Source organism: Uloborus diversus, chromosome 2 (genome assembly GCF_026930045.1).
Source record: "Uloborus diversus isolate 005 chromosome 2, Udiv.v.3.1, whole genome shotgun sequence".
In the NCBI taxonomy this organism is placed as follows: domain Eukaryota; kingdom Metazoa; phylum Arthropoda; class Arachnida; order Araneae; family Uloboridae; genus Uloborus; species Uloborus diversus.
In genome coordinates this window covers 62,277,809-62,304,777 of record NC_072732.1, presented here as the reverse complement: position 1 = coordinate 62,304,777, position 26,969 = coordinate 62,277,809, and the positions used below count along the sequence as shown (strand labels likewise).

Here is a 26,969-nt window from a genome sequence, read left to right as displayed (position 1 = left end):
TTGTAACTGTCTTATTTACGGGATAGATTAGTTTTTCAACACTGACAAAACGGTCATTACGTCATATCTTTTTAGTCTACCATACCCTTTGGAATTTTTTCCACTAATTTTGTTTTTACTATAATTCACCTTTATTAACGACTCGTCATAGTTTTCTTTCATCAACAATGACCTGTGCACTTTTTTTTGAGTTCATAACAGTTACTAAAACTTGAAATTAAAACACTGAAGCATATCGGTTATTATTAGAATCTCTATAAAAGCGAGAAAGCAAACATTTCTAAAAAAAAGGCCTTGCCAGCGCGACATCAGAAATACAGCAGAACCATCATTAATCTGTACAAATAGGGGATCCAGGTTGTACCAATTAATGAAAGTATGAATGAAACAAAATAATCGAAAAATTGACCCAAGGTACATAAACAAACTACTGTACGCAGTAAATATTGGGTTTTGAACTCAAAAGAATAAAACATAAAACTAAAGAGACAATTTAAAAAATGCATAACAAAAAAACAAAATATGGCCTGCAAAAATTCATTACTACACTAAATTGCATTTTATTTATATAGTGTACATTTAAATAACTACCCAGATAAATCAAAATCCAGTTTAATAGGATTCGGATTAGTGAGGGATTAATGTATTCAATTGAAATAAAAATCCTACTAGCATGGTAAATGAATGCGCAGACATAGACAAGTGCATCCAACATAAAGCTCTCGTCGCATAGAAATACTATACGTCATAAAAAAAAGGCCAAGCAGCTGAGCGAACTGAACAAATTTTGGGTAAGTATCGACTTTCATTATATTCCCCATTATGAGTCGCGGATTGTATAAATTAACTGGTAAATGTGATAAATATGGCTAAATATTCAATAATTTATCACATTTACCAATTTTAGTGGGGATTGTGAACAATCACCGGGGATTGTACAAAATCACTGGATTTATCACATTTACCATAACATATATAGTACATTATATAATTGCTTGATATTTTAAAATTATAAAATAAAGTTAGTTAAAGACTGAAAAGTGTCATCTTATATAATTATGTTATCTAGTTTGATACTTAGTCTAAATGCTTAACTCAGCAAAACTACTCAGATTTTTGCTTAATTTTACCTTTATTACAAATATTTTATTAGGCAAATAGCTTTAAAAAGGTTTAGTACTTACTTTGCCTAATTCCAAAAAACGTAATTTAAAAGACTGCCTTTGCATCGTTTCAAATGCTACGTCTGGATTCATATGAATTAGAGACAACTGAGGATATTGAGAACGCTTGAAAAAGTAAAAGTCTCGAACATAACTCTCAGGGCAATGCATCACATCTGAAAATGATTCTTAAAATTATACAAAAGAGTTTTGATACAAAAAAAAAAAAAAAAAAAAAAAAAAAAAAAAGGGGCACAAGACAAATCTATTTGTATAAAAATACTTTCTAAAATAATCTATAACCAAGATCAAGATAGATATCACATATTAAATATCTCATAATATGTATTCATATAAGCTCCCGATTATCCGCGGTTTTGGGTGGCATGGTAAAAGTGGATAATTCAAATTATAGGTAAAAAACGATACAGATGTACAAAATAGCTAAAAAGTAGGAATAAAACTCACACATACAGAAAAGTTATAGCTAAAATCAATAACATTGATTGTAAAAAATATATGAAAAAGCTAACAACAAACAATAACATAATCATAAATCACCACCGTTGAAGAAAAATCGTTAAAAGACCCGCAGATAATCCAAGCCGTGGATAATCTGACCGCTGATAATTGGGAGTTTACTGTATATATATGTACATAAATTCAATGAGCACATGATAGAATTTGAATTTTAAAGGGAAATATTTTTAAAACACTGGCAAAATTTGGCATTCTTAGCTAATGATTTTGTACAGCTTGAGAGTGGAATTATTCAATTATAGCGTTATTTGAATGACAATTCAAAGTTAGCGCACTATTTGAACCATTAGCAATTGCTGCATAGTTTAAGAAAGTCTTGAGCAGTTTCAATATTTAATATTGCCAACATATCAACTTTAAAAATCTTACAATGCATGCCGCGGGTGTATTTGTACACTTTTTTAACCACCACACAACAAACTATTAAAACTAAAAGCATTATATTTTCAAATCTTTACTTGTAATTAATCAGGACAAAAAAAAAGGATTACAACAAGCAGTTAGTTTCAAAAAGTCAGGCCTGTTGATTTAAAAATTTAAGAATACAAGTGCGCACTTTCAACATATTGTCTAATATTTTTCTGTAAGATGCATCATTTAATATTAATCTCTAAAATATTCTTTTGGAGGAAACTAATAACTTGCTATATTATCTTACTTTTTCTTTCGTAAGTGAATGCAGTCAGCCAAGGGCGCCCATATAGGGGGGCAGGGGGGGGGCTCGAGGCCCCCCCCCCCCCTAGAAATTAGAATTACCTTGCTTTTAGTACATTTTTCTTTGCAAAAATGTAAAAACATTTTTTCTCCAGCCATTAATGAGTAAGTAATTAAAAATGTCAAATTTTAATGACTCTAATCTGTCCTGAAATCTGCTTCCATGGGGAAAATATCCTGCTAAACCATGGTTAAAATATCTGAGCCCCCCCCCCCCCCCTCTTACAATTTTGCATATGGGCACCCATGCAGTCAGCTGCTTTTGCTGAAACTACTTTAACTGGAACTTAAGATTTTTTAGGTTGCTGACTTAGCAACATTCAAAAATTTTATTTCAATAACTTATTCAAAGTAATAGTTTTTTTTTTTTTTTTGTAAATTCTTAATAATGAAAATATTATCCAGGTTATTATCAGACAGAGAACTGCACAACTCCGTCCTCGCCTTTCTGACATTACTGAATATTCTTCTGCACTCTGCATTACTGTGAGATATGGCTAGAATGGAAAGCATTGAAAAGGAGAGCCTTTCATACTACAATGAACCATTGACATCAACTAATTTCTTCAAAGCAGCCTATTTTTATCCATCCTCTCCCTTTTTAGCACAACATCGGGCAAATCATCTATTTGTACAGAGCGAAATTCACTTCAGAGCTTATCTTAGGCTCTTCATCTGCAGTTTCTCTATTCTTCTGAAGCAACATAACAGGAAACTCATTAAAAAAAGCAATACCCAGTTATCTAAAACCTAATTATCTTACAATTATGCCATAAGATCGTACAAACTTACAATACCTCCAAAATTCTTACAGTGTAAGGCTAAATCTTACAACTTGGCAGCTAGGATATTATTTCTAGAATCACTTCACTGTGAGTTAGTTATTGAGTTTTGAATTCAGTTTTTTATTTTTGGAGACCATAATAGTTTTATTAATTAAAAATTCTTATTTGTTATGAAATTATATGACCAAATACTAGTTACTTGCAGGTAATCAATTAATCACTTATCAGCACTGATTAAGACATCAACGACATTAATTATCAAAATTCTGTACCGTAATGGCATGCCATATTGTTTGACCCACCCAATATAACTTTAAAACTTACTCATAAAACGTTAACACAACTACATCTTCTCATTAAGTTCTAAAATGGTTTTGTGAGTGATTTTTGAAAACTGTCTATACTGAATGGAGATGCTGATAGTGACTTGTAGCTGATAAGAAAGAAAATGGCTCATAAATGACTTTTTTTTTCTCTCTCTGACTTGAGTTTCCCTCAACTCCAGGAAGTGGTTAAAAGTTGCACAGGTAGCAGCCAAAAGATGTTACACAAAACTGAGTTCATTTTAAACAATAGTGATGCTCCATATTATTAGGTCCATACATTATTAGGGGTTGATCCAGGTTTCATTTCTTGGGTCGTATTTTGTGAAAAGTAAAATATTTTTGTGAACATTCTATACTTTTGTGAAATTCAAATGTTTATTAATTTGTAATTTTCTTTTAATGGCAAAAGGCAATATCAATGCATTTTTAGTCATCAGGCTTTATTAAGAAGGCTCTAACGAGTAAAATAAGAGCAAATGATCTAATATATAAAATAAGAAGCTTGAAATTCTTAGAATTAATCAAAGTTCTTAAAAAGTGATTCATTCAAACAAATTTTAATTACCGGGTATCTGCTACATATAGTGAATGGGGCCGCTTTTATGATGCGGAACTTTGTAAACACGGCTGCTTTTACAATGGGGAATTTTGTGAATGGGGTCGCTTTTACGATGTGAAATTTTGAAAATGGGTTCGCAAAGGGGACCGAATTTTGGCCTGGAACGACCCCTGATAAATGTTTCTAAAAATGATAATATGGATTTATAAGTAGCATTCAATCATTTTATTACAAATTATGAAATTATGATGCATAAAATGAAACATATTTAAATCAACTTAAAACGTTTCATTATAGTAAAAAAATAAAAAATCTATTGCTTACAAAAATAATTTTGTGTAACATCTTTTTGCTAAAATAAAACTTTTATTCTTTAGAAATGATATCGGTGCAACTTTTAAACAGTTTCTGGAGTCAAAAAAGGCCAAGTCGCTGAAAAAAAAGTGCCGTTTGTGAGCTACTTCCTTGTCAGCTGCCAGTGGTTGTCAACTTCACAAGTCAGTATAGATAATCCTTAAAGTTTGTCACAATTTTGTCAGTACAATCACTTACAGTATTAAACTGGAATTCAATAGAAGATGTAGTTATTAATATTTTATTAAACAACTGGTATGGGTCTAATAATATAGCAAAACACTGCAATTAAAAATTACACACTAAAATACAATAATGTATAGCATTAAAAACACTTACTTGTTTTTGTATCAACTAAAAAATATGAATTATGTTGTACTTCATCGATTCCAAAAAAATCCAAACTGTCTTGTAATATAAGAGCAAACTGGGTATCCTACAGGTGAAAAACCAAAGCATATTAAACATGAAATAAGTTATTGCCAAAACAGATATAAAAAATACCTTATTATTATAACTAATTATATATTAAATACTTATTTTTCTAGAACACATTCATTTCTTCACAAGGCAAATTCAAAATGGCAGCGAAAATACTTCGAGTAATTGGAAGTTTGACTTATTGCAAGTGAAGTTAGAAACACACAAATACACTATTATTAATATTAACGCATAAATCATACTTCGTGAATTGGATATTGTGAGGGAATGCCACCAGCATCAGGTCCATGAATGATAATTTTTTTTGCACTTGGCACATTTGCGGTAATTAACAGTGTAGCCTAAAAGAAAGGATATGACACTGATTTTATCAAGCATAACTAAACAATAAACAAATTTGAATGGTTATAAAAAGAGGAATTAAAACTCGACATCAGTACAAACATCTCATCAGATTTCAAGGAAAAATACCACATGGCTATTCATTGTCCCCCCCCTACTTAAAAAAAACTTGCTTGAAATATGTAGTTAAAAAATATTAATGTTTTAAAAAATCCTTAAGCCTTCAAAAACACACTTGAAATATAAGTGACATCATTTTATTTATGAGGATAAGTGTAAATTGGGCTCCCATAAAAAAAAATGATAATAATAATAAGTAAAATAAAACAAGCAAACAATAATGTGAAAAACTAGGCAATTAAGATTACAGGGGAATATTAGTATTTTTATTTTAAAGAACATTAGGGGAAAAAAAGGATCAGATTTGAAAAAATTATGACTTTTAAAAACTCAAGATTAAAAAAGAGACTCAGAGAAAAAAAGAGACCACCCGGCATTTAAGATTGTGGTTTGAATCTGCACATTAATAAAGTTTTATTCCACATACATAAAACTGGCTCTAATTAAGGGTTTTTGGCGTCAAAATCATCACTGATCAAAATATCTCTTTTTACAAACTTAACTTACATCACATTGCTCTTTTCTTAAAACTTGCTTCAGGTCTTTCAAAAACAATCCATGGACACTTGGAACAACCTACATTGATACGAATAGTTTAATTGCTGTTCTGCATTAAAGGAATATATAAAGCAAAGTATTGTAGCAATTTGTCTAGTTTGATATAAGGGTTTTTCAAGTTTAAATACATTTGTGAAGTACTTAAAACCTTATAATATAACTCTATACTTAAATGTAACTATTTTTCACTGAATCAGAATCATTCAGTTAAATCTCCTCAATTCATTTTCATGTTGAAAATATTTGTAATTTGTGATCACCATATCAGTTAATGAGATCTTTTTAAAAATAAATAACTTACTTCTTTATAGAAAAAAAGTTTTGCTTGCAGTGAAAATTTGTTCTGGGAATGAAGAGAAAATCAAAAACCTTTGTCAACCAATTTTATGTAGATATTACACATTATAAACTTTGAAACAAAATTTAAAGCTTGACTTCATGAGTTTTCAAAAACAATACCTGGGTGAGGAGTTATTACAAGTTATTTAAGACAATAAATAATTCTGCTAATATTTAGCTCTACAGCTATGCTTCTAAGCATACAATTCAACGAAAACATTCTCAGCATTTACTTTTTTCTCACCTAGTTAAAATTTATTACCTAGTGATCAATTAAATCAACTTAGTGGATAGTGTGATTAGCAGGAGAAAACAACAAACAAAAAAATCGAAATAAATTTTGAATTTTCCATAGAAAAATTTGACAGATTTTAAAGCCAATTATTTTGCATCTGTTATAACTTCTCAAAAGTGCATTCTTTTATAATTAAACATTTAATCCGGCAAAAATTGATTCAATTCATTCACTGGTTTGAATTTCATAAATTTAGCCATTAAAAAGACAAAAATGTATTTAAAAATGTGCAAAATATTAAATGCAATCTCAAGTAAATGTATTTACTTGAGATTGCTTTAGAAAGTGTGACTGTCCTTTTTCAATACAATTTTTGCAATTTTGACATACTACCAAAAATCAAGTCACTCAGCAAGATGGCAGAACTGCTACAGAATTGTTAAGCTGGGAGCTTTCATTAGCACTCAGCCTACTAATATTCTGTAAAAGCACAACCTTAACGTATGGTAGGTAAGTCATGAATAATCATCTCATTTATCTCCTGAAACATATTACGAGATAAATCAGGAAGAGTCAAAGTTTAAAAATAACTTATTTATTATGGCTATGATATTTACAATGAAATGCATAATGAAAATACAAAAACAACTCCTTACAAAATGAGTAGCTCGTCTCTAACAGGCAGCCCTTTAGATGATAGATGAAATAAATCTTCTAAGTTAAAGCCTGAAACGCTAATTTAAAAGTTCAGAGCTAGGAAGTATATGTTAAGAGCAACCAGCTGAAACTACAGGCAAAATCAGGCAGACTCAACCCAGCCATCCAAAACAAAACAAAACAAAAACAACCAAGTTTGACTGGAGTTGAAAACGGAAAGTAAGAGAATGAAAAAAGTGCCAGGAATTTAAATGCAACCAGCAATTTACATATTCTGTTGATTTGATCTAGTTGCAAGACAGGGAAAACAGATGAGATTAAACAATGCAATTCAAGGATAGAAATACTTTTGGAAAAATTAATTTAGCTCAAAGTTTGTAACAAAATTATAAAAGGGTTGACAAGGATTGCATCAGTGAGGATTTTTCCAGTATATTTTGACTGTGAAATACACATAATCGACTTTTATAAAAATTAGAGATCTTATTACAAAAGCTATTACATTAACTCAAATAGACTATTTAACTGCAATTTTCTTATGAGTTTAAACTAATAAAATGTAATACATGACTTAAAATTAGCTCAAAAACAAATTAGTATGGTTTTCCATACTTTAAATGTTTTGTAATTTACATGTTTGAAAATTTTGCGCAAAAAATAACATAGGTGCTTCAGAAAACTTAAAGTAATCACCTGCCATAACACTGATAAGGCATTTCCAATATGATCTTGACCACCTTCAACTGGTGAACGCACATAAAACATAACATAACCAATCTATAACATAAATATCAATTCAGTCAATGTAAATAAGATTAAGGAATAAATATCAAATCACTTTATTTGAATTAAGAGAAAGAAGTAAATATAAAATAAGAAGTTAAGTTACCAAATAATTATACAATGAATATGCTGATTGAGGTGGCAACTGAGGAATGTAGCGCAGAAGTTTTCGCAGAATTTGAAACATTTCACCTTGCCTTTCCCGTGTCAGCTTTTCTAGAATGTATCTCAAGAATAATGTTGTGTCCTCAATGAGACAAAGGCACGTAACTTTCAACGCTGTTTCATAAACTATTGGAAAAAAAAAACCAACGCATTAGAGAAGTATTCTGTAAAAAAAAATCACAAGCTTTAACACTGAAGTGTTGGGGGGGGGGGGGGGGGGGACCAGACCATATCATTTCAAAATACAGTAAACCTTTGTTTTACGCAGTTTCGATTATATGTGGTTTAAGATTTGAATCCTTTATTTTATTTTCCGCGGATGAATTTCAGTTTTATGCAAATGCGGCCATGCAAACAGATAAAATTTTCCCCTCTTTCAAATTCCAAACTCTTAAAGATTGCAGATTACGCATAATCAATTTTGTTTTGAAGTGCTAATAATCGAGCTTGGGCCACTGGAGACATTTTATACGATTGGTTCAAGAGCTCTTTCCAGAAGTAAAGTTATTAAACTCACACAGTTCAGAACTCACTGAAAGAAGAGCTTTTAAGAGTGACAAAGGAGGCCAAAACCAACAAGGATACTGACCGAGGAACGTAACCGCGGTGTAAAACGAGGGTCTACTGTACACACCTTAGCACAGTTAAAAAAAAAAAAAAAATCTTACATTTTCATATTTTGAAGAGGAATTATACAGAAATCTACTTGTAAAAACTATTTTTGTTTGCTAGGAACTATACAACAAGACTCAAATTTAAAAAACGACAAAACACACACACACACACACAAACACTTGAAAACTTTTGTTTCCCTTGGGGTGCCTTGGTAAAGTTTCTACATCATTCTTTTTCTATCATGTTTTTCACTGAAAACTTATAAAGACAGAAATGCCAGAAATTATTTACAAACTGGACTTAATACAAAAAAATTTGAAACATTTAATTTTTTTTTAGACATGGATATACAGTCGGATCCTGTTACAACGCGATCTGACTTAAGCGAAATGGCTATAACGCGAGTTTTTCACGAGTAATGAATTTTCTTATTGCGGACACAAAAAATTACTCGCCTGCAACATGAAATTATTTGAAAAGGAGCGGCGGAGCATTAGAATGGGCTTCGTTGACACTAAATATTGGTTTTGTGAATGGACTTTTATCCCATTAGGACCACTGAAAGTGGAAGTTCACACACTGTATTAGTCTAAACAGTGCTTTGCTTTAGTTTATACAAATAACCACTCCGATTCCTACCTTTTTTTTTTTTTTTTCATTTTACATATGAGCATTGATAAAATAGAATGACTCCCAAACACGCTTTTTCATCTAAACTTAGCAAAAGTAGAAAGAAAAAGAGAAAGTTTCTGACAGAGGCGTAGCTAGACGAGGGGGGGGAAGGGGGGGTTACTTCATATATATATACATATATATATATATATATATACTAGCAGTACCCGACGCGCGTTGCTACGCCAACAAAAAAATACATCATTATACTGATTTTCATGACAATCGGTTGAACGGGGCAGAAGTTGCTACTCTGCAGTGCCACCTGGTGGCGAGTGGCTTCAATGAGCATATTATGCACATTCTCCGTGGAAAAATACATATATATATATATATAGCAATTTTCATAATAATTGGTCCAGGTATCAAGTGAAGCCGTGACTATACTCAAATTTTGTACTCACGCAGTTTGCAAGATCAATCAATCGCTAAAAATATCAAATAGAAAAAGTTTTAAATTCCCCCGTTGCATGAAAAGCCATAAAACAATAAAGAAAGAATTTATTTGTTCAAACTCAAGAAAAATGGCATCCCAGTGCCAAAAATAACAAACGGTGAAAGTTTCAGCCAAATCTGCCGGGTAGTTTTTGAGTTCATGGATGACATACAGACATTCATTTATATATATATATATATATATATATATATATATATATATATATATATATATATATATATATATATATATATATATATGTGTGTGTGTGTGTAATTTTTTTTAGTATTAAAAAAAATAAGAGGGAAGTGAATCTTGCATACTTTGGAATGGTGTGCCCCAATTCCGATACTTGTGACAAACAAAACAAAAGCAAAGAATTTTTTTTTTTAATTTTTTTAATGTTATAGAAAATTCCACTTTTTTTATTTCTTTTCCCTCCATTTAGTTTAAAGTGAAATTTTCTAGCAACGGTCTTGTCAAAATCAGTCTATCCAAATCAGGGGGAAGTCAAATATCTGATGAGCATGTTCCGTTCATTTCCGTGTGTGTTAATTTAGCGGCTAACACACATCTACAAAAGTTGCCATCCCTGAAAGCTAATAGATACTTTCATTTCCGCCTGTAAACTGGATGTTTGACTTTCAATCTCATCGGTGGTCAGACTATAAAGACTTTTTTTACTAACTTGGTTTGCACTAATAGTATGAAATAAAATAAAAAAAGACTTCTTGAATTATGACCCGCAAAAAATGTAATTGCTTTTCGTATCGTTATATTTATATGTTGCTTTTTATGTATTTACATTTATGCTAATTCTAAAGCAATTAATAAAACTTGAATAAAAAAAAGTTAGGGAAGAAATATAGGCGGTAGAAAGTTATTCGCTCAAATGCATACCATCTGTTCTCCTCTCAAGTCTTTATTTTTAATTTTATTAGCTGCTTTAGAATTTACATAAATATCTATTTGAGAGAGCAACAGCAATTTTCGAGTATTATAAACAGAAATCTTTTTTATTTTCTACTTTTTAATGCGAACCAAGCTAATAGAAATAATCTAGATTCATTTCGTTTTTAAACATTTTATTCATGTAATGCTATGCAGTTTTTCTTTTGAATTAAAATAAAATTACCTTCAGAAGGGTCCGATGGGACTAATGCTGCTTTGCAGACTGTACTTCGTTTTCTTCAGACGACGTTAACTTTTAGAGCAATCCTTTTCGTCATTTTAATTTTTTTCTTTGGGTTTAAAAAAGCTTGTTATCGGTTTTGCTCGCTTCATTATGCAACAACTTTCACTTAGAATGTACTATTTTAAAAAGACTGTACCTTTCCAAAAGAATACGCAGTAAATATTGGCTGAAAAATCAATGTGATTGCAATGGATACTCTGGTTAGCAAAGGTCGTTTCGACTATGAACTATGACACACACAAGGCCAGACCAACAAAAACCTCTATTGTCTCGAATTCCGGTTATGCTATCATTTTCGGATTCGAAGCCCAATGATCTTTAAAGCAGCAAACAAAAACATTTTCTTCAACTCAGAAACAGAGGAATTGTTTTCAAGAGCTGAGGAGGCAGTGGAAAAAAGGGAGATATGCATTCCACGAATAAGCTTTGCAGGAAGATTAACCAAAGGACAGTCGTTTCGCACCTTGGAAGAAGAGTAAAGGGGTGAAATTCACAGGTTTGACAGATAAGCTGAACATTTCAAGTTTGTGGTTAAAGGTCATTCAAGTTAAAAGCCATTTCGCTCTGTTATCTGGATTAGTACTGTTCTTTGGTTGCTCTCTTTCTTAAAATTATGTTTCCTTAGAAAACCGAAATGATTAGAGTGAAAAGAAAGTATAAGTTTTCTTCAAGTGATGAAAAAAGGAAAATCGTAGAATACTGGCCAAGTTAGATTTGCAGCAATTGCTAACCTCAAGAGGATAAATAAAAATCAAAAAAAAAAAAAAAAATCAGGGACCAAAAAGGAATAAAAGACTTTTTCTTGAAAAAGATGTGCTTGAAGTTTCTTTTACTGTCAAAATGATTCCTTAAACTCCCAATAAAGCACTTAATAATGTAGTAATAGAATAAATACCTAACAAAACTAATAAAGAGGAATTTTAATCAAGAGCCCATATTGTCTTCAGTATCGATTTCAAATTTTCACCATCATATTTCAAATTTCTATAAAAAGTTTTTTAAAGCCCCCGTATCTCAAAACCTCTTTATCTCGATTTTTTTCTTTATTGTGAAATTCGAAATATACAGATTCGACTGTATGCAATATTTCCACTGCGCGGCTCATAAAATTAAACATATTTAACAATTTGCAGAATCTGTGACAAAGAAAGGCTGCATATACGTGGTTTTAACAAATCAATCTCATTTCTAAAGCGAAGTGTCAAATTTCACTCAATTATCAAATTGTCGCAGCAGAGGGAGGCGTGTTTATACTTGAGGGTCACTCATAGAGCAGATTTTCAATGGCATTGGAGGGGGGGGGGGAGCGAAGTGAATTTTTGACCTTTGTTACTCAGAAAAAAAAAGTCGTTTTGATTTTTTTTCTTCTTTTTTTTCTTTCTCTTCTCTCTTCTTTCTCTCTCTCTTTTTTTTTTTGAGACTAACGTTTTGGGGGGGGGGGGGTTTCGTCCCCAAACCCCCCCCCTTAGCTATGCCCCTGGTTTCTGATCATTCAAGAAAAGGTCAAGATTCTCGATATGCTTAAACAATTAAAAAGGAAGAGAATCTTCGATACCTACAATTAAAATTCAAGAAAAGGAAATCCGTAACAGTTCAGAACTTAATTTTAATACTGAAGCTCGCAGAGTAGTGTCTAAGCAAAATACAAACATCATGAAAATGGAAGTTGCTCTTTCATTGTGTCTTAAAGAGGACAGAAAGAGGGGTGTTCCTCACTGCATAAACCATCATCTTCATTATTTAAAAAATTATAATTAAGTTTAAGATAGCTACCATTCAGTGGTATTATAATGCAGTAATGTATTTAATGTAAGTACCGTACCGTTTTAATTCATATCTCCAGACCGAGGCGAGGACTGTTGATGGCCTTTGAAAAAAATGAGAAAGGTGACAAATTTGAAAACAAAGGTGACTAAAAGGTGACAAAAAAGTAACTAAAAGGTGACCAAAAGCAATTTGTTAAGAACTCAAAAAACAGAAAAGGATTATCCCTTTTTACTGACTTTTACCAAAATAGCCCTATATGTTTTTTGTAAAGATTTCTACAGTTTCACTTTCAATATACGTTTTAATTTTTTCCATTTTCTTAGTTTCTTCTTCACAATCCTTTCTTTTTTGCTCTTCTTTTTGCTTCTGTTTCAATTCCAAATCCTTTTTCCTTTCACATTCATCCATGTATGTTGTGTAATTTACGTGTGCTTGATGTGCACATTTAATTATTTCTGGACCAATTGGTAAAGAAAGCAAATGAGGATATTCTTTTTTACAGCGTCTTTAACTATAAGTATGCTGTTTAAAAATCTTTCAGTCCTTGCTGTCTTATTTTCACCAAAAAGGTGCTTTGAAATAGAAAATAGTCTTTCAATGTCAGCATTAGAATGTGATAATGCAAGTGAAGATTTTATCACCTTAGAAACATTAGATCATTGGAAGATGAGTCCTTTTTTGAAAATGCTGCTGCCAGTAGATATCAATGGTTTTGTTTTCGGATGCTTCATCATCTTCTTCCAGCTGCAAAAGTTTCCATTCATCTTGCAACTTATCGAGTGGTACATTAAAAGGCATGATTTTGGCAACCTTTATCAAATCCTTACAGCTTCTAGATTTACTTCTCTCTTTCGGATCCAAAAATTTAAAACTTTTCAGTAACCCGTTTGATATGCAATTTTTTTCTATTGCATACTTGCATGCAGTCACACAATGCTTTTAAACAGCTCTTAAAAACATAACCTTTTCATTTTCTTTCAGTTTTGACAGTTCATCTGTCACCTCTCCACTAACAACGAGATCTTTAAGAGGTAGTCTGTTACCAACTGCAAACAGTTCATCCGTGTCTACGTTTAAAAAATCAACTTACTTTATGACAGAGTATTTTATAACCCGAGCCATAAAAGTCTGAACAATGGTCTCTATTTCTTGGTACAATTTATGTATCATAGGTGCTTGGCATTGAAAGCGTTTCGTGAACTGCATAAACAAATCAGCAGATGAAAAGAAAATGCAGCTCAGCTTTTATAGAAGGTCTTTTTAAAGCATTTGCAACAGCTTTATATGACCTGCATTGCATAGCTGAATTCTTTTTTAAAGGCACATGTTTAAAAAAATAATACTAAAGAGCATCCCACTGTTCCAGTAGTCTGTTTGCTGCAGGTCCAAGGGTAAGCCAATGGGTAGTTGTGTGTTTCAGGAACTTGCGATGAGGTGTATTTAGATGAGCTTGCACTTCTTCGAAGTCCTCCTAACGGGAAGGCCAATCATCAAAATAGCTATAAGTACTAAGAAGAAGTTCAGATGCTTCTTCACCTAAATATTGCAATGCTTTGACATATGCATTATGCACTGTATGAATACTGCAAGTACCAATATTTATTAGGCTTTTTTCTCGTGTCTCAAGGATAATAGTGTCAAACAACCTAAAAACCTTTTTATTAACATAAGGACCATCCAAAGGAAAGCATGAGACATTTATTCATGGATAATTACTCTCGGTAAGTGCTTCACATAGCTTCTCAATCGAAATTTCCCCAACTGCCTTGCCCAAGAAGAAAGTTTTGAGATACCTTGTAGTGATGCAGCATTGGCTTTCAGACCAATATTTTATTGTTCGTTGCAGTTCTTTTTTGTCTTTGACATTGGTAGTTTCATCAAAGCTCAAAGTACAATAGGATAAACATGTTTCCTTTAACATACATTCCCGAAAATAAAGAGCAAGTTGTTGGGAAATGTGTCTTTACCTTAAGTTCATAGAACTAAATGAAAAGGTTTACAGAACCCCAACATCAAAAAGCCGTGCAGTCTGCCAGTAAGAAATAAAACATACTCAAAGTAATTTTAAATAAATAACATTTATTAAAATATCACAGTATACAACAATAAACATTTGTTAAATACCAAAAATAATTTAGAGTGTACAAAACCCCCCAATAATCACAGAAATTTCAAAGTTAAATTACTAAATAAACACTTTTAGAAAAACGCGAAACATTTTAGAAAAATTGTAAAAATGTCACCTTCCAGCGCTAAATGCGCATGTTTACATTGCTGAAGACTTCTTGACCAAGTGTAATCGAAGAAAACTGTTCCATCATGCACCGGCCGATAGGCTTGCTTAGTTCTAGCAGAACCTCTTCAAATACCGGTAAGCAAACTTGTGTATCCACAGGAATCACACCGGAACTTTCTGGAACTCTGGTAGGAACGTCTAGGAAATCCAATCATGAAGGTCACTCTGAAGGACATCGATGATTTCAAACTGATGACTGTCCCACACCACCACAGGAGCACCGGTAAATCAATCCAGGTATTGGCCAAGGTTAAGTGTTATGCCTAATGGCAATGAACTTCATCTCCTGCGAACGTCTTCAGCAATGTTGACATTTTTTCCCTCCATTAGCCGGAGTAATTTAGAACATTCTTAAACAATACTTAACACTGAATAAAACTTATCTCAAGCCCAGCTTGAATTCAAAAACGTTGCATCATCAACGGCTCGAGCGCGCCGCAACATCAATCAACAACCTAGCATGGTTGCCAAACCTTCAAAGACCAATCCCTGATTGGTCAACAAAAAATGGCAAGACGCCAATGGGGAGTAAACACAAAACAAAAGTGAGCACTGAAAATATTTCGATCAATCTATTTATACGTTCTATGACCGCGATACGTCATCCCATGACACACCCTACTTTGCATTGGAGATATACATCTCAACTATTCCTGATTGAGTGATTCAACAATCTTTCTATTCGTTTTTTCGGCTCAAGGTAGCCAAAAACATCTCAACCATCGGGTGTTACGTCATAGGATGATTCCGATGTTGCACGATCATGCCCGAATCAATTTCAGTTATCCGCCGCTGGGACACAAGACGCGGAGTGGCAAAAGCATATCGGAGGTAAGTTTCAAAAAATACTTTAACATTTGTAATTGAATTAAAAGCGCTCCAAGATACTGAATAAAGGCTTTTAAGCCCAACATGTTCCCCCCTCTTGGAGAACTTTTATTAATTACATACATGAAACAATTTAAATACTATATACAATATAAACATACACATGAGTTTACAATTTGAAAAAATTTATTTTTTACATTCCACCCCCCAATTAAAAATAATTCTGCATAAGGAGTTTAGACTATATTTAGATAATGGCTTCGTGAAAATGTCAGCTATGTTTACATTCGTCCTAACATATTCAATAGAAAACAATTTTTGTTCAATTAAATTTCTCAGAAAATGATATCTGACAACTATGTGTTTAGTTCTCGAGTTTTCAATTGGGGATTTCGAAAAATCAATAGTTGCAATGTTATCACAAAAAATTACAGTTTCTTTTAGTTGAAAACTTTCAATTCCTAAGTTGTTGATCTCATCAATTATTCTTTTCAACCAAACTATTTCTTTAGCCGTTTCTCCCAATGAGATGTATTCGGCTTCCATGGTTGATAATGAGACACATTTGTGTTTAAAGGTTCTCCAACTTATCGGAACTTTATCAATACAAACTATTGAACCCCCCATTGATACTCTATCCTCACGATTTGCAGCATAATCAGAATCTGAAAAACCTCTAATTCTGATACTGTTAATAGCACTTAAATTAAATTTATAGTTACAGGTGTATTTCAAATAGCCTAATAATCTTAAAAGAAAATCCCAGTGTTTCTTACCAGGATTAGCCTGGAATTGTGAAAATATATTAACTGCATATGAAATGTCTGGACGAGTTTTTCCGGCAATGTATGCCAAGCACCCTAGCAAATTCCGGTACGGGAGTTTCTCCATCTCTTTGATTTCGTACTCGGTCTTAGGACAATCATCCTTAGACAAAACCGTACCTCTTGAAATTGGAAGGGTAGATATAGGCACATTATACTCAGAAAAAAGGTTTAAAATTTTGGAAATATAAGAAATCTGATGAATGAAAATTTTATCATCATTCTCAATAAATTCAATTCCCAACAATTTTCTTGTTTTCCCCAGTTCTTTAATATCATATACAGTTTTAATTTCATCAATTACATTTTTAACTAAATTTTTATTCTTGGCAAAAATCAAAATATCATCCACATATATTAACAGGAAAATTTCACTGTTCCTCACGTAAACACAATTACATCCTATTATTCTTTTAAATTGGAATCGCTGGAGAACACCATCAATTTCATGAAACCAATTTCTCCCGGACTGGTGTAGTCCATATAAGGATTTCTTAAGTTTACATACATAGTTAGGATGAATTTTACTTATAAAACCTTCTGGCTGCCTCATAAAAATATTTTCTTCCAGGTCAGCATATAAATATGCATTCTTTATATCAATTTGAAAATGACACCATTTTAATAAAGATACAAAAATTGTGAAAAATAGTCTTACTAAAGAAAATTCCACCACCGGGCTGAAGACCTCAGAATAAGACTCGCCAGGGATCTGGCGATTTCCGCCTGCAACAAGCCTTGCCTTATATCTTACAATCTCATCACGATCATTTTTCTTCAAATCATACACCCACCGGTTCCCCAGAATGGGCTGATTCTTAGGTGGAGGTACAAGTTCCCACACACCTCTCTGTTTGATGACTTCTAGTTCATCTTCCATAGCAAGTCTCCAGTTCTTCAGCTCGGGGGTGGATAAACATTGTTTATAGGAATTGGGAATTAATACTTCAACCAAACTAGCCTCAGGGACTTCTTCCTCACTTTCATCAGAAGTAACAATTTCTTCCTGGGGTTGATCCCCATTAGAGACTTCCCCACTTACAGGATTTTTGGAAGAAAAGTCAAAGAATTTGGGGTCATATTCTATTTTGTGGTCATCACAATATTTTAGTACTTCCTTTGGGGATCTCAATCGAACTTTCTTATTCCCCGCAATTGTGTAATAATAGATATCTTTTTTCTTCCCCGTTTTTCTCTTCTTCACTTCCCTAATCCATTTAACCTTATTACAAGGAGTTCCCTGAGTACTTTCCTTAATTCTTTGCTCCAACTCAATTTCACTTATAGGTTTGATAAAACTAAAATTTCTTTCTGATTTGGATCTATTTAACGATTCCCCCCATTTGACATTTTCATTAAAGTTAACATTCATGGTTTCTGTTATAGTTCTGGTGTTAGGATCCCAAATCCGGTATCCTCGAGTCCGAATGGCATATCCCACCATTATCCCCTTTTTAGCTCTCATATCTAATTTCCTTAATTTAGACTTTGGTAATCCTATGTAGGCTAAACAGCCAAATACTTTCAAATGTCTAACAGAAGGTTTATTCCCACAAAAAAGCTCAAAAGGGGTTTTCTTTTCATTTCCGACTACAGTCCTGTTTCTTACGTAATTAAAGCACATAGCTGCTTCTGCCCAAAATTCCTCTCCTAGCCCGGAATCTCTTAACATTGCTCTAACACCATTCATAATCGTGAGATTATACCTCTCCACAACGCCATTTTGCTGAGGCGTATAAGTGTTAGTTCTCTCAATTTTTATCCCCTGGCTAGTGAGATAACTTTCAAATTTATCATTAACGAATTCTCTCCCGTTGTCGGAACGAACAGCTTTAATTTTCCTATCAAGAAACCTCTCATTTCTTTTCTGAAAATTCAAAAAAACATTGAATGCCTCGTCTTTACTCTTTAAGAAAAATACGAAAGATTTGCGAGAAAAATCATCAATTAAACAATAAATGTATCTTTTCCCCCCTAAGGATTCAGTCTGAAAAGGACCGGCCAGATCCATGTGAATTAGATCAAGAGGAACTTTTGACCTACGCTCAGGAACAGACCTAAAAGAGCATTTTCTCTTTTTACCCAATTTACAAGGTTCACATTCAAATCTGGGCCCCCTTTTAATTTCAAGACCTTGGGTGGCTCCTAACTTACTTGTTAAATTAATAGTGTCCATATTTGTATGAGCAAAACGTTTATGCCACAGCTCCATGTCTACATTCACAGCATTGGCCCTTTCAAAGTGATTCTTAACAGTAGGGGTATCAACAAAATTGGTATTTTCACAATTTACATAAAAACTTGGTTTTACATAATAAAGTTTATTAATTAAGACTGCAGTAAACAATTTAACATTTTCTTTATTAAAGACACAAATTTTACCCGGATACCATCTTATTTTAAAACCTTGTCGGTCAATACATGATCCGGAAAGTAAATTGCGGCGCAATGTTGGAGCAAAGAATACATTATTTAAAGTTATTGTTATCAGCTTCCTATCTGACTCTATTTTGAAAATTACCCTACCTATTCCTTCTACTTTACTTTTAATATTACCAACTGCCACCTCCATTTGGGTATTTTGAACAGGTTTTAATTCTGTGAACAAATTTTTGTCCCGGCAAAAATGTGCCGTACTTCCTGAATCAAAAAGCCAGGAATTTTCACATTTTGGAATAGTAGAGTTAGCCGAGATTTCGTCAGATTCTTCCACTGAACAAAACATGCCAGCAGCTTGAGCGTCTGATTTAGATTTATTATTTACTTTTTTATTTTGACTATCTTTATTCCTGCTCCAACACCGCGAGGCAATATGACCCTTTTTCTTACAATAATGACAAATTTTGTTTTTAAAAAAAGGTTTACTCCTTTCATTTGCCACTCCGTGTCTGTTGGGTTTAGAAAAAACATTCATTGCCGAATTTGATGTATCAGGTTCTTTAGTCAAATATTTGATTCTACCCTCCTCGGCTAATAACTCATCTTTTACTTTGGAGAAGGTAAACATACTTGCGTCCCACCGGTAAATAGCCTGGACAATACTGTCAAAGTTGGAGGGCAGATACCTAATCAATTGAAAAGTCCGAATCTTTTCTTCCATTATATAACCATTATCAACAAGTTGTTTATGGATTCCCCCCAACCTGGCAGCGAATAACCCAATTGATTCGTTTTCATTTAGTTTACATGAAAAGTAGGACTCCCACAATGTCGCCATCCTGGCCAGAGATGGGGGTTCAAAATTACCTTTCAGTGTATTCCAAGCTTCGCTTGGGTCTTCTATATCGTCTATCAGCCTTTTTACGTCGCCTTCTAAGTTTAAATAAATTATTGCCAAAGCTTGACCACATTTCTTCCGGTCAAGTGCAGGAATGTTTTCCCCCTCTAATTTCTTTTGGGTTACTTCCCATAGGTCTCTTTCAATAAGGACCATCTTAATATCTCTGGACCAGGTGGCCCAATTATGGGATCCCAACTTTTCTATATTTCTATAATCTTTATCCATTATCAAAAAATATTTTATTTCCCACGGGCAGACCAAACCACGCACTCTGCTACCACTTGTTGGGAAATGTGTCTTTACCTTAAGTTCATAGAACTAAATGAAAAGGTTTACAGAACCCCAACATCAAAAAGCCGTGCAGTCTGCCAGTAAGAAATAAAACATACTCAAAGTAATTTTAAATAAATAACATTTATTAAAATATCACAGTATACAACAATAAACATTTGTTAAATACCAAAAATAATTTAGAGTGTACAAAACCCCCCAATAATCACAGAAATTTCAAAGTTAAATTACTAAATAAACACTTTTAGAAAAACGCGAAACATTTTAGAAAAATTGTAAAAATGTCACCTTCCAGCGCTAAATGCGCATGTTTACATTGCTGAAGACTTCTTGACCAAGTGTAATCGAAGAAAACTGTTCCATCATGCACCGGCCGATAGGCTTGCTTAGTTCTAGCAGAACCTCTTCAAATACCGGTAAGCAAACTTGTGTATCCACAGGAATCACACCGGAACTTTCTGGAACTCTGGTAGGAACGTCTAGGAAATCCAATCATGAAGGTCACTCTGAAGGACATCGATGATTTCAAACTGATGACTGTCCCACACCACCACAGGAGCACCGGTAAATCAATCCAGGTATTGGCCAAGGTTAAGTGTTATGCCTAATGGCAATGAACTTCATCTCCTGCGAACGTCTTCAGCAATGTTGACATTTTTTCCCTCCATTAGCCGGAGTAATTTAGAACATTCTTAAACAATACTTAACACTGAATAAAACTTATCTCAAGCCCAGCTTGAATTCAAAAACGTTGCATCATCAACGGCTCGAGCGCGCCGCAACATCAATCAACAACCTAGCATGGTTGCCAAACCTTCAAAGACCAATCCCTGATTGGTCAACAAAAAATGGCAAGACGCCAATGGGGAGTAAACACAAAACAAAAGTGAGCACTGAAAATATTTCGATCAATCTATTTATACGTTCTATGACCGCGATACGTCATCCCATGACACACCCTACTTTGCATTGGAGATATACATCTCAACTATTCCTGATTGAGTGATTCAACAATCTTTCTATTCGTTTTTTCGGCTCAAGGTAGCCAAAAACATCTCAACCATCGGGTGTTACGTCATAGGATGATTCCGATGTTGCACGATCATGCCCGAATCAATTTCAGTAATCCGCCGCTGGGACACAAGACGCGGAGTGGCAAAAGCATATCGGAGGTAAGTTTCAAAAAATACTTTAACATTTGTAATTGAATTAAAAGCGCTCCAAGATACTGAATAAAGGCTTTTAAGCCCAACACAAGTCCATCTGTAGAAGGGATAGAAAGACTGGTTCTGCTCATAGGGTGCAATTGCAAGCGATAAAAAAAAATCCCTGATTTCCCGGTAGCGTAGCTATTTTTCTTAAACAACAAGGTGAGGGGGGGGGGCATATTTAAGGCTATTTTTTAAATAATTTCACTGTTAAAGCTATTATTCAGATACTTTTCAAAGATTTAATTATTTTAAAAAAAAATCCTAAGACACATTTCAAGAAAGGTGACAAAAGTTGCAAAAGGTGACTAAAAGTAACCAAATTTTCAAAAGGTGACTAAAGGTGAGAAAGGTGACTGACTCCTCGGCCTGTATCTCTCATTGATCATTGATTTTGTGCTTCATAACAGTAATTTATGGAAATGCTTTTTCTAAAATGCAGTACAAAGTCAGTTCTTTATAAAAGAAACGGTAATTTATAGTTAAGAATTGGTTTGAAACAATTTGAGGGGTGTTAACACAAGTCTGAAATAATTGGGTATGCTTATAAAATATTTCTAATCATACGTTGTTCCACAATGCAAAATTTTGACTTGTGTAACGGGTCTTGAAACGCATCTCTCGCGTAAGTTGAGATCTGACTGTAAGCAATTAAAAAGGGGGAGGGGTGAGACCATTCATAGAATTAGTACAAAATATTATGATAATTCACTAAGAACAATATATGCTATGATATTCCAATTAAGAAGTAAGTGGTGAAACTTGTGCTGTAAATGCTGTTAACATACAAGATAAAGTAGTATAGGGTGATTAAAAAAGAAGGGTGGGCTTTGAAATGCGTATACTGCCGTGATAAGCACAGATGTGGTATCTGCAGTAGAGCTCAAAATGAGAAATTGATGATTAAAGTTTTACAACTTGTTTCTTTGATTTGTGATTTAATTAAATGTTCAACTTGCGGTAGTTGTTTCGTAAATAACTTATCTAACCTGCATAAGACATGTTTTTTTAAAAGTCTTTATTTAAAAATTAATGGATGTAATTACGACAAATTTTCTTTTCAAAACATTTTCATATACTTGGTTAATTTCACCGTAAGTGACTATTACTAAGCATTTTTAGGGGTATCTGCACAGACACGACAAAAATAGCTTAAGAAAACATGCTTAATATATCATTAAATTATACTGAAAACATCTGCTTTATTTGGATTTTGCAGTCGCTTTGTTTTGTGAAAACAAATCTAATAAAATCTGCCTTCTGAAAAATCCCATTTTCAAAATTTCGGACATTTAAAACTGTAAACCGTAATAACTTTCTGTTCTTTATATTCAAAGAATGTGTGGTGCTATCATTTATAATGCTTTATTTTCTAGATTCATTTTTACCAACCATGAAGTTAATTTTGACAGCAGACGATACTTAAACAAAAATCTAATTGACCGTAGGTTTCTTTTTTTTTGGCATAAAAGAATTAGATATGAATATTTTACATGCATTTCATTTTTAAGAATTTATGTTTTAAACAAAAATTTAAATAAAAAAAGCTTAATATTTACTTGAACATTTAAGCAAAGTTGTATTAGTTTTTATTATCGACCTATATCAACTATTCAATTAATAGGTAAAATCATTTTAGTACTGTTACGATAAGCTGCTACCTTATTAAATATGCAGCTTTACTAAGGTATAAAAGTCGTGTCTACATAAATACTAAGGAAAACAAGGGTAACTGCTCAGATACCACTTTAAAGGCTTAGTATTTGTCACTTACGTTCAAATTGCTTTAGCAAATTATGCAAAATATGCAGATACCACTTTTTTTGGCTATAGCATTTTTTAATATTTCGAGTTCACAAATCCCCAAAATACTTGAGATTTAGGTAAATTAAATTACTAATGACCACCTGGTGACAATAACTAAATTTCGACAAAATGTGCAGCACGGCAGTATATTTTTAAGAATAAAAGGGTGCAATAACTGAGATTTGTTTTACATACTTAAATCATTCTAAAGATATTCTCTGTGGCCTTCTTCTGAACCACATCACACCTGCACTCAAAACTCTTGCCATACATGTTATAGTATGTATGCAGCCACAGAAGCAATTGCTGCAGCATTCCAATTTTTCAGTTTATCAAGAATAGTAGGTAAATGCAGTAGGTAGAATGGTAGGGAAACCCTACCATTCTTTCACCCTGTAGATTCTTGATATGGACAAATTCTGCTTTTCATTCATAACAAGCAAAATTTTCCCCACAAAAAGCACTAAAACCATTACTCAATGAAATTGATACGAAAAATGTAAAAGAAGATAGAGGTGGTACAAAGATAAAGCACACATAAAAGAGCAGTGTTAGATTTTTATTACCAGCAACTCCTTCGTTGTTTACTTGAGCATCTTCTAGTGAATTAACGATGGGAATAGCAGCAGAGCAAAGGCAAGATGGGAAGAGAACTTGGGCAACTTGAATATGATGAGCTGTTGACCTTTCTGCAAGCAAGTTCTTTACCTCTTCATCACCTAGGTTCAGAAAAAGCATGTTCAGAGCAGTCTCATAGAGAAGATTTTCTTCTTACAGAAAGAGGATGTAATATTCTAGGGGTCATCTCCAAATGAGATCACACCTTTGAGGGAGGGGGGGGGGGAGTCATGAATTTGTAACATCGACACGGGGAGAGAGGGGGGATAATAAATGTGACATTACATATTTTTTATAACAATAAGTTTATGAAAAATGGCATGACATACGAGTTACTGACACGGGGGAGCAAGAGGGGATAACAAGTGTGACATCACGTATTTTTTATAACACTATATTAATGAAAAATGGCATGACATACGACACTTTGTGACAAAGGAGGTGGTAGGGCAGTAGTGGATTTTAGGGGGTCCCAGGGGCTTCCCTCCCTCAAAAAGGATAAATTAATTGAACTATTTCATTTATTATTTTTAATTGACATCTCTTTTACCTGAACTTTTTTTTTACAATTATTTAAAAAGAACACAAAACAAAAGCATATTTTGAATAAAAGCATTTTTATTTGCAAAAGAAGTTATACTGGAGTCAGGAGATAAAGCTGCAAAATACATGTAACTCAGGGGTCTTGAATTCAAGGGAACGAAATATCGCATTTCTTCCATTAATTCTTCTTGGATTACCATTTTGGATTTTCAAAGGTTGGCAATTCTGCTCCTAGGTATCATTATATTTCATCAATTTTCGAATTTAGAGTGAAAAAAATATGGCAAATGCAGAGTAGTTATTTGTATATACACAAACAAAGCTATGTTCAGGCTAGTAGGGTGTGGGAATTTCCGCTACAACTGTTGCTAAAGGGATGAAGGTCCATTCACAAAAAAAATATTTTTAGCAGCCAATAACAAAGCCGATACTTTCACACCACAAATCCCTTCTGAAAATTTTCGTGTTGAGGACGAGGAATTTCTTGCTTTAGGTATAAAATTATTTACTGGAGAAAAAATTCGCTTTATAGCAATTTTGCGTAAGTCGAATCGTGTTGTTACAGGAGTCGACTGTATGCATCTAGGACTAATGGTTAAGAAAATAGAGGCCTTGCACATTAAACCAGAACACCTTGTACATGGAATGGAAATTGAATTTTTTACAATAATTTAACGCACATTTCACTTTAGAATCATTGTTTTTATGAGGAATACTAATGAAAAACCCATTGCTGATCTTAACTCTAATTTTACTGCAGAGGCATTAAAGGAGAATGTTGGTTTTCGTGCTTTATTTTTCAATTCAATTCCAAACATATAATAAAATATTTACCATTTCAAGTTTGGTTGAAAATATCAGAATTAGTTTAGATACAATGATCATTAATTTTAAAAGTCATTTCTGTTAACTGAACTGTTCAAACGAAACTAAATTATTGATTCTAAGTAATAAGAAAAATTGATAAATTAACAGAAAACTAAAACTTTAGGGTACAAAAATGTTTTAAACAAAATAAAATTTAAAAAAAAGAAATGAAAAACAAAAGTTGATTTTCATTAGAAACTAATATTACCAACACACCTTCTTCGTGATCTTCCACTGCATGATAAAGGGCAGGTTCATGAGCTGCTTGCAGAGTAACTGCAGCAGTTGTAATGGGGTAATTTTCTCGCTCAGTGCGTTTCTTCTCTTCCTCTTCTTCCAAAGCTCGGTGAACTAGTTCCATTTGTTGCTTGCGTCGAGTTTTTGTAGCTGTAACAAATGATCTCTGCAACTACAAACATGGAAATTTTTATGATAAAATTGAAAAATTAAAATATTTTATGAAACATTAATAAGACATAAATAAAATACATGCTGGGTCATGTAACTGATAAACAACCAAGGAAAGAAGCAAAACTCATTAATTTATTTGAAAGGCATACAGTGTTATACAATAAATAACCTATGGTGAGGCTACCTCACTAAATATGTAATAAATAATAAAATTAAGTGAATTTCACTTAAAATTGTGTTGTTTTAAAACTCAGAGCTAAATATAGGCAAGTATAGCAAATTTAGGAGGTGGTGGCATGATCAGTAAGGCATTTGAGCCATAACTGAAGAATTGCGGGTTCATGACAGCCAGTCACCAGGATTGCTGATTAACCAAACGCGATATACCCCCTCCCAATGAGGTTAAATCACTCCTAAAAATTTCAACGGCACTGTCTGCACCATTGATCCCCCTTTGTGAGCATTCCTGGATCACAGATACTCTAGGAACGCTATGGTTACTGGCACCCATTAAGTGTGTTGTAGTCACAAAGTCTTCCAAGTTTTCATTCCAAATCAATACTAATGGGGATGACAGATCAGGGGTGGCTCTTGATTTGAATTTTAAAAAGCTGTCATGAGGGCCCCATATCCAACCGTTAAACCACAAGTAGTGGTGGGTAGAGTGGACTCTCGAATGTGTTATAGTGTTGCTAGTTCTCATATTTACGTTTGCATTTTGTTACATATACAGTAGTACCTCCATTATAAGGGACACCTCTATTTAAGGGACTTTTTCTGGTCCCAGTCCCTTTGAATAGGGACCTCCATGTATTTGCCTCTCATTAAGGGACACTCTATTCAAGGGACAATCACAGAGAAAAATTACGAAAAATGTATGAATAATTGCATCAAAAATATAGAGTTTATTGGAATTAAAGGTTCTTCGTTTGTTCAAAAATTAACTGGTAAAAGTTTGTCTTGACATTAACATGCAAATAAACAAATAAGTAGCCTAAAACTTGCTGAGAACTACATTCATGCTTTTCTGTCTCATCTTTTTTTTCTTATGGGCTCACACCCCGAAGATATTGTGCGCCCATGACAAGCCTTGTAAAGAAAACTTGAAATATAATAACACTGTTGCACTGTTTTGCATTGTAAATTAAATGACATTTAACATCAAAATTGTAATAAATGAAAATCAGTTACAAAACTTTGATACTACAAAATTGTTTGTACAATTTTAATA

General features: G+C 33.2%; 1 protein-coding gene across 1 annotated transcript in view; it reads right to left on the bottom strand.

Moving 5' to 3' along the window:
• The window catches only part of LOC129235191 (protein unc-80 homolog), a 151,876-nt gene that overhangs the window by 44,540 nt on the left and 80,367 nt on the right, over positions 1-26,969 (bottom strand). Inside the window, exons 34-41 of the mRNA XM_054868885.1 lie at positions 25,544-25,736; positions 23,866-24,009; positions 8,023-8,207; positions 7,827-7,910; positions 5,852-5,920; positions 5,125-5,223; positions 4,781-4,877; positions 1,185-1,339 (exon numbers count right to left, since the gene is read on the bottom strand). Coding sequence (XP_054724860.1) covers positions 1,185-1,339; positions 4,781-4,877; positions 5,125-5,223; positions 5,852-5,920; positions 7,827-7,910; positions 8,023-8,207; positions 23,866-24,009; positions 25,544-25,736 — 1,026 coding nt within the window. The remainder of the gene's footprint in view (positions 1-1,184; positions 1,340-4,780; positions 4,878-5,124; positions 5,224-5,851; positions 5,921-7,826; positions 7,911-8,022; positions 8,208-23,865; positions 24,010-25,543; positions 25,737-26,969) is intronic.